The 9866-nt window shown below is 34.3% G+C and overlaps 1 protein-coding gene across 4 annotated transcripts in view; it reads left to right on the top strand.

The window, feature by feature from the left end:
- Nucleotides 1-9866, top strand: part of LOC140439096 (EEIG family member 2) — a 216893-nt gene that overhangs the window by 193676 nt on the left and 13351 nt on the right. For 3 of the 4 annotated variants that reach the window (XR_011950601.1, XM_072528777.1, XM_072528780.1), the window contains one exon: nucleotides 9370-9581. Coding sequence is in view for 3 of the 4 variants with exons in the window: in XM_072528777.1 (XP_072384878.1) it covers nucleotides 9370-9581 (212 nt within the window). In the remaining variant the exon portion in view is untranslated. Of the gene's footprint in view, nucleotides 1-2287; nucleotides 2450-9369; nucleotides 9582-9866 lie in introns of all 4 variants that reach the window. The other variant, XM_072528779.1, reaches the window with a different exon arrangement.

A 9866-nucleotide genomic window follows, 5' to 3' on the forward strand; every position in this document is an offset into this window, starting at 1 on the left:
TTGAATTCAAGTCGTCAATTATTATTTATATTTTTATGGGGTATTTACATTCAACTGCATGTTGCGATCACCTCCATAAAGGTCTTACATTGATAGTCCAATGTGCAGTTTCGACATCAATCCCAATAAAATCGACTTACAGGTAGTTGTCACGGTCAGATGAACGCACGATAAAAAATTTACCACTACTATAAAAAAAGAACTTAAGAATTTAAAAACTACCTATTAGAATCAGAGTACTCCCTACCATTCACTCCAGAAGAAGCCTCAAACTACGAAAATCAGCAGACAAGTCAGATAATTACCGCCTCATCTCCTTAGCTTATCTGACAAGCTCCCCGAGAGTCTGATCCTTAAGGGAGGAATCAGACTGCTCGACCCGACCGACCGTCCACGATCGACCAACTGGACCAACATTACTACTACTAAGGATTTCCACAGTTTTCACTGTCTTCCTTCACTCAACCGTTTTCTCCAATTTTCCCTGTCATTCCAGTCTCCATCTCGCAGGGTTCTTTTCTCCATAGCCTCGTCGATTTCATCTCGATGACCTTCGGGGTCTTCCTCTCTTTCTTCTTCCAATCGGGCTCCATTCTGTGATTTTGTTTATCCAGCGTCCTCTGTCCGCTCTTCTGACGTGGCCGTACCAGGATAGTCTCTTCTCCTCTATATAGTCGATTATGTCTGATTGCACTCCCATTCTCCGCTTAATCTCTGCGTTTTCAATTCTGTCTCTTTTTGTAAGTCTACAGCTTCTCCTCAGGAACTCCATTTCTACTGCTCTTATTCTACCTCTATTTCTCTTGTTTATTGTCCAGTTTTCGGATCCATATGTCAGGATACTTCTTGTCAGGGTATTATATATTCTCTTTTTTGTCTTTATCGTAATGTTCTTATCCCACAACACTGAGTTTAGTTGTCTTATACAGTTTCTTGTTTGTCTCAGTCTGTTGTTTATATCTTCTTCTGTTGTTCCCTGGTTCGATATTATGGTTCCTAAATACTTGAATTTATCTGTTCCATTTATTTGTCTTCCCTCTTCTATCTCTAGGTTTCTCATATCCTTGTTTTCTGTTGATAGGTATTCGGTTTTCTCTAAGTTTATTTCCATTCCGTTGTTTTTATATTCTTCTTCTAGTTTTCTGAGCATAAAGCTGAGATCTTCTTCATCTTGTGCGATGACTACTTGAACGTCGGCAAAACTTAAGGTGTCCTAAACCAACATTACGAGTCTATGAAAATGTATGCGCAGAGTCAGACTGGTGGACCGTCCATCACTTACAGCGACCGATCGCGATCGTCCAGTTTTGAAATTCGGACTTGTTGGAATTTTTGATCGTTTGGTCGATGAATATGGAACATTTCGTATTTATTTATACTGTTCTGAGCAATGTCATTGACCATTGAAATTTCAAAATTTGTAATTAATAAATATTAAATAATATAAAATAATATAAAATAATAAAATTTGGGCTTGAACATCCTATAATAATTTTGAAATTTAATAGAATCATTTAATAGAATGGGATATAACAAAGAATTCCCCTTGTTGGTGTCCCAAATAAGTGATAAACATTTTATCAGTAGAATTCTCGCTGCTAATTTTTTTCATAATTTAATTTTCTACAAAAAGCCCGATAAAATAATATTACAATAGTGTGATTATGTTGCTACAATCTCCTGACGTTTTGACGGTCGGTCGATGGAAAACGAACGAGTAATGTGAGTTTAAAAATAAAAATACAAAAGTTGGTTGTTCGCCGTCGGACGGTTGCTCGTGGTCGGTCGGGCAGTCTGATGCCTACCTAACAGAATTGGTCCAAATCCATTTCAATAGAAACCAATTACACAAGTAGGATTCATTTTACAAAAAAAGCACCAATGACCCAGTACGCTTTATAAATACTGACATAGACTCAGGTTACCAAAGAAAGTTGAAGTTTTCTATGGCATTCATCGGCTGCATATGGCACGGTCCGAAAGATGATTTAATCTATGTGTTTCAAAATAATCTCCTGCATAACATGCTGATGGAAATCATTAATAGTAATTCCTCCATCACCATGAGCCGATTTGTAAAGAGTTTTAAATAAAAATTTACTTATTTATTAATTTTGTAAAATCTTCCTTCGAAAATTATTGTACATAGTGAAACAATGTATTTCTTGATTATTTACTGTTATTAAATATGTATAATATTCCCATTTACTAACATTGATATTAATTTGTGCCGTATTTGCTTTTTTACATAACTAAACTATTTTGGTGTTACGCCTATGGTTTGCAGGGGCATGCAACATCGCAAGCTGTTGGACGGTGTGTCGGCAGGTAAGCTGGCGCCGTTAGCCATCAGTCCGGACGATCAAACTTCGAATGATGTCGTTGTAGTGACGGACGTTTCGTCCGATACCCAAAATCCACCTTCAGTGAGACGTCCCAGTATCACGACGTTAGTGTTTTGTCTTATGTGTTGGTCTTTGTGTCAGCTGTTTTAGAGCTTCTTGCTTTTTGTCGCTTTGAAAATGCTTAGCTTGGCGCGCTTTATAGACATAAAACTTTTGAAATTGTTTTTTTGTTGTTTGTGTTAATTTTGTTTCACATTTTATGTACAATATGTTTTTATGCTATATTTTATATAAAAATATACCCATATTTGTAATTATGATATTAAGGTGTCCTTTTCACGTGGTATATGTGTACAATATGTAATTAAGAAAATTATGGGGTGTTAAAAAATACATAATCATTAAATTTTATTCTAAAATGATTGTGTACAAAAAATTTTTTATTATTATCACACTAATATTTTTTTCCATTTGATTGTTAATATGATGACCACTCTTTGACATCACCGACTTTTTTGTCACTAACATAGTGAAGCGGAATATGAATAGAATAAATCATGACCTTTTGATATTCTTCTTTGTTTCACTAGATATTTTCGCCAGTGCTAGAAGCAGCAGCCCTTTGTCACTCACTTGCCTATTTGTATATTTTCATTAAGCTCTCATATTATTTTGGTATTTGTCTAATTCTGCATAAAAATCCATTTTTTTTTATGCAAAAACATTGATTTTGAAATTTGAGGTCACTTTTGACCAATTTATTTTGTTCTTTAGTACTTTAAACTGAAGGAAAAATAGTGCCGCCACCCGGAAGGAGGGTAATCGTGTCTTTTTGCGAAATTTCAAAAATTGAATGAGCGAAAGAATAGTGATTTTGAAGTGTAAAAATCTCACGACTTAAAATCACTGCAGAGTCTCTTCAATAGAAAGACAAATAAGTATGAAACGCCCAATTATCTCAAAAACGGCTCTTAAGATTTTTGGTGTGTAAGGCTCTTGTGGTGCGGCCGATATTATGGTGATCAGATGGTAACTTTGTTGTCATATATTTCCTTTTTTTTTGTAAATCTAATAAATCTTCTTATTTAAATAAATCACCCTGTATATTTTTTCCCTTTTGAAGATCTTAAGAAATACTGATTATTTTTCTGATTTCCGTTTAGGTATAGGAAACATTACATAAAAAATAATCAAAATCCACAAGGAAAATAATTCCTGTAGCTGGCTGTATACCACGTATAACAAAAGAGGTTAGTCTTTGTATGTGGGTATATTTTATTTTATAAAAACCCTTAAAAGGGCAACATTACAAGCACGAACGTTTTCGGAACAACTGTTCCATCATCAGGTTAAAATGCCTAAAATAAGTATAAACCATTTAGTTACAACAAACGTGGTTTAAAATTTTGACTAAGGTTAAAAACAATAAAATGGTTATACTTACAGGTTAACATGCCTGAGCCACCAAAATAACAAAAAACAGAAAGACCAACTCCATATCCTCAAGTCTATTCAAAACAAAATTAAATCCCATAATTTAATCATTAGTAAAGCAGACAAAGGCAATTGTCTAGTCATTCTTGATCAGAAGTTATATAACGACAAGGTCACTACATTTCTTTCAGATAACAATTTCACTCCACTCCCCGAAGATCCAACAAAAAAGTTCATTAATAAAATCAAAGCTACCAATAAACTTTTCACAGAATTTTTGTCAGAACATGATGCTCCATATTATAAAATACCTAGCAACCCATTAACACCCAGATTGTATGGTTTACCTAAGATACACAAAGAGGGAATTCCCATTCGTCCTGTTGTTAGTTTTATAAACACTAAAGTTTCTATCCTGTCAAAATTCATATTGAATCTCATTAACAATATGACGAACTTCACCCCTCGCTTTTCAGTCAAAAATACAATTCATCTAGTCAACAATCTCCAACAAATAAATCTTCATCCCAACATCACAATGCTTTCATTTGATGTCAGCAATTTGTTTACTTCAGTCCCCAAACAAGAAACTATTAATCTGGTCCACTCTCTTCTACGAGCAAATTCTATCACTATGTCTACCACTAACTCAATTATTCAATTATTACAAACTTGTCTAGCTCAAGACTTTTTTGTTTTCAATAGTAAATTTTACAGACAACCTGATGGCTTAGCCATGGGTAGTTGCCTTTCCCCTCTCCTAGCTGATATATTTATGGATCACTTAGAATCCACACACATTATGAAAAATCCTGAAATTCTCCATTGGTTTCGATATGTTGATGACTGTTTAGTCTTCATATCAGGTAACTCGAATTCAGCTGATCTATTACTCTCCAAAATAAATCAAATCCACCCAAATATAAAGTTCACCATGGAACTAGAGTCGTCTCAATCAATTAATTTCCTCGACCTTACTATTACCAGATTAAACGACCATTTCGATTTCAGTATCTATAGGAAACCTACACAAACCGATCATATCATACCTTTATCTTCCAACCACCCAATGTCACATAAATATGCAGCCTTCCATAGTTATATTCACCGCCTAGAAACAATCCCACTATCACAATCTAACTACCAAACAGAACTCAATATTCTAAAACAAATAGCATCCAACAATGGGTATGACCCCAACCTCATTAACAAACTTATTAATAAAAGACAACTCAAACTTTTGAGAGAGGCTGCGTTCCCCAGAGACTTGACCATTAAACCTCATTATGCTTCCTTACCTTACCTTCAAGAACGTCTTTCTGGAGATATCAGATATATTCTAAAAAGATCTGTTGAGAATACCCACATTTCTTTTAAAGTCCTGAACAATCTAGGACAATGTTTAACCAATTCAAAAGATTGCATCAACTACATGGATCGTAGTGGTGTTTACAAATTACAGTGCTCTGATTGTGATGCTACATATATAGGTAGAACCTGTAGATCACTAACTTCCCGTTCCCAAGAACACACTAAAAAAGAGAACACTTCCACCTTCTCACAACATCTTGCACAACATAAACATACCCTCAACATACCAGAAGACGTCTCTTTGTTACATAATATACCCCAAAAAAATTTTCTAAAATTAGATCTATATGAAGACTTGGAAATAGTCAAGGAAAAGCAAAGAAGCCCCAACTGCGTTAATCGCCATGTATCTTTCAACCGTGACTTTCAACCCTTACACCGACAACTCTTTTCATAACCCACACTTCTCAAATTTACCCCATCTTCTTCATCTGTCTTTCCTCTATAAATGTCAACACCTTAATCCTTCTCAACAATTATTGCTTTTTAAAAACAACCATTCTCTCTACACTACTGTCACAACACTCCCTCCAAAAGAATTTTTCAGCCCCCTATTGTTAACATCATATCTTTTATACCTCACTATTTCATTATTTTACAATCTTCACGTTTGCACCATATTCCTGTCCATTCTTTTTTCTTTTGCTAGTTCTCTGTCTTTTCATATATCTACCATCCACCCATTAGTTCCAAACTCAGTAAACATTTAAACACAATCCAGCAATTCATCAGAATTCACTTTCTCCCACTTTACCTAAACCTTTAATCAACCATTGCTCCCCCCTCTCTTAGTCAACAACTTAGTACACCATACTCACAAATAAAATTTCAAACTTTTATGTATCAGATTTTAACACAACCAAAATATATTTTGTTCAGGGTGCTAGATGCTTTAAGCATGAAGGACCTCTATCATCTCTAATTTTGTTGATTAACTCATTCATTTCCCTTTAACCCACTCCCCTTTATTCTTTAGTCATTCCATTTACTGTTATTCCTGCCAGGTCTCTGAGGATCTCAGTATTTCCATAAAAAAAAAATTTTAAATTTAATCACATAAATTATAACTTTAATTCCTTCAGCCGGAAGATTTTCAATCATTTTTTCTCAAACTATTGGACTCACTTATATTAAAAAAATTTTTTACGATACTAGCAGTATTAAACAATTTCATCTACTTAAAAAAGTCTTACATTAGCTACAAATATATACTAATTATTCTTCCTTGTCCTAGATGTTAGCAACATAAAAGGACATTTCCATATATTTCAGCTAATTCTTCACAAATTACACCTTTTAGACCACACTCCATACGATAAAGAGTAAAATAAGCTGCCTAATACATACGTCATCTTCTTAAACATGACCTTCAACAACACCAGTAATTTACATCTTTTACATCCAATATTAAATAATTATAGAGAAAAATTTTTAAATTCCAACACCTGGATTACTGTTATCATTTTAACATCATCAAAGTGTTTTAATCTTTTGGCTGTAGTAATATAATGTTTAACTAACAATGTTTCATGGTTCATTGACATTTTGTTTCTGACACCGCTCATGAGTATTTCATCAATCAGTTGCCAACCGTAGTCCGTTTGAAGAGGTTTACTCTCCGGACACTGGAACTCACTTAAGCATGGGTGTATGTTACCTGAAGTAAAATCTAATTAAAATATTAAACATCATATAATATTATAAACATCATGTACATTCTTCGGTAACATTTTTCAATTTAAAGGGTTTTTACCCAAATATTTTGGTGGCTCAGGCATGTTAACCTGTAAGTATAACCATTTTATTGTTTTTAACCTTAGTCAAAATTTTAAACCACGTTTGTTGTAACTAAATGGTTTATACTTATTTTAGGCATTTTAACCTGATGATGGAACAGTTGTTCCGAAAACGTTCGTGCTTGTAATGTTGCCCTTTTAAGGGTTTTTATAAAATAAAATATACCCACATACAAAGACTAACCTCTTTTTTTTTTTTTTAAAAATAATCAGTATTTCTTAAGGACTTCAGAAGGTAAAAAATATACAGGGTGTTCCATTTGAAATAAGAAAGTTCATTAGATTTCCAGGAAAACGGAAGATCTGACAACAATGTAAATACCATCATAATATCGGCTGTATAACAAGACCCTTACGCTACTTCCACACACACCGATTTTGGACGGCCAGTATAAAATCGGCCGATATTTTATTGGTAGCAGGTGCTTTCAGACTCCGGATTTTTACCGTTTAAACAATTAGTTGCTTGGTTCTCGTGGAATGAGTTTATTGAATAATAATGAATCCTAAACGAGTTGTTGCTATGTATTTATTGTATCGCCCTATTAAGCACTGTAGGATTAAGCGCAAGGATTCTATCAATCAAAGCAAGGAACACACGGAAACATTCCACACTCTTTTTTAAGTTCCTTCAGAATGTCTATTGCATGATTTGATGAACTTTCATGGAATTCGATCATGCTTTTATCGATGATGCTTTACCCTCACACTACACGACATTTATTCGATGACGTTTGTTAATCCACGAAGGAAGATTCACGGTAGGTGAAGTACACAAAACCACAATGAACAATAACTACGTAGCAACACAGAGTGACGTAAAAAATGCAACTGGTCCTCTGGTCAGTCGACAAAGATCGATGTGTGTGCGTATGATTTTTCTATTTTTGTTTTAATGTCAAGGACTAGTGTTCTCAGTAAATAGCAGTGGAAGATATTGAATCAGAAGCAGCAGAAATCAAAGTGAATGGATTATTAACAATATTAAGTATGCTGACGATACCGTAATAATAGCCGTTCATTTAAAAAATTTCAGAACAATTAATGAATAAAATATTAATAAGGTGTAGTGGAGAATATGGACTCTACCACAACATTAAAAATGACGACGTGGCAACTTTATAAAAATTAAAAACTGTTGTAATAGGTATTTGTCATTAATCCTAAAAATACGTTGGATCATACATGCTGAATCGAGAAATGATAAAACTATTTTGAGATATGGACATATGTGTTAAGACGACTGAAAATGGTTGTAAGACAGAAAAGTGTAGTATCTCAGATATATAAAGCGTAAAAAAATAGAATGCCCTAGAGAAAAACTTAGAAAACGTGGTATACAGTGGTCATGATGTTTACCAACCTCCGTAAAGGAGATTAAAACTTGGGGAAGAAGTATACTAGTTTATCTTCGGGGTTTCCTCGACATACACTCTGCTACAGAAAAAATTAAATACTGTGTGAGCTATGAGAGTAAATTAATTCTAAATGAGGTGAGTGAGGGAATGTTTCTTGTGCATGGAATTTTCTTGGATGTACAAAATATGCGCATTATGATAAAAATCGAAATAGGATAGGTATTAAATCAGTTGAAATCAATGTTATGTAGTCTTTTTCGAGACGAGCAATAGAGCATGAGTCTAGATTTAGAAAAGCCAAAACACTACAGCATAGAGCACAGATTGCATGATCCTACTTCACCAGCACTTAGTTTTTTACACTTTAATCAGATGAGCTCCCTTACTCTATATAGAAACTGTAGAATAAAAATAGTTTCCCTGACGTTTATTAACTTTTCGTGCAAGATAATAATAATAATGATATACAAACACCCACACGGAAAGCCAGCGAATGTGTCCTGCTGTTTCATACAGTAGTAGCTGCAAAGAGTGTCATCTGATGTAATGGATTTAAACTAAAACGATTTACTACTATCGTTTTCTGTTTTTTTGAGCTATACGAAATTTGTAAAAGATTTATAGGTTTCAGAAAGAGCTTTGCTACGGTTTTCATGAATTGAAACGCCGAATATATAAATAAACGACGAAAGAGCACAATTCGTCAAACCTTCTGTGTATGAATTGGTATCAATACACTGTTTTAACGTTAGTTCTGCATCCCTAAGTCTTCAGACAGTCGGATAGGTACAAACACCCTCATACGGAAAGCCAGGAAATCCCCGCAAAGAAATGGGAAATAGTAGGACACATTCGTTCATTCGTAGCAAAGCTCTTGCTGAAAACTGTAAGTTCTTCCTCTATTATACCAGCGAAAAGGTCGAGTGGTTCTTAAACAAAATCAATTTAGAATGTATTAGGTCTTAAAATTCCAAAAATAAAACACTAGTACACATTTCCACCCGTTAAAAAAGTTATACAAATAGATTAATGCATTGTGTGATATATTTTTCTTGATTTTTTTAGGAACCCCAGCGCTGGAAGTCTGGTTATTTCGGAGACAGGATCGCTAGACAGAGCAAAGGCAGCATACGAGAGGCGGAAAAAGAATCAGAATCAAGATTCGGATGCGGTGGGAATACCCGGGAGGGTAGAAATCACCAGAGTTAATCCCGACGATCTCATCGAGGAATTATTGAAAAATACTAATTTGGAGCAACCTGATGATTCCGCAGAAAGTAAGTTTTAAAAATAATGAGGTTTAATAATGAAGAATAATGAATCTATTTTCAAATACCAAAAGTCACTCTTTTTATAAAAGGTTCAATTGTGAAGGTGATATAGGTGGTAGCAATAAGGAAGTCCGAAAGAATCCTACAACTATGTACTGTAATCTTACCTATGTATGTTAAATTTTGCTTATTTATAGACTTAGCTTTAGCTATAGCTTTTCTCCTATCTCTTCTACGAGTTTTTCTTGTCAGCGATATGGTTTCGGCCTACTTCTGGCGATCGTCATTGTA

Source organism: Diabrotica undecimpunctata, chromosome 4 (assembly GCF_040954645.1).
Source record: "Diabrotica undecimpunctata isolate CICGRU chromosome 4, icDiaUnde3, whole genome shotgun sequence".
NCBI classification, from domain to species: Eukaryota; Metazoa; Arthropoda; class Insecta; order Coleoptera; family Chrysomelidae; genus Diabrotica; species Diabrotica undecimpunctata.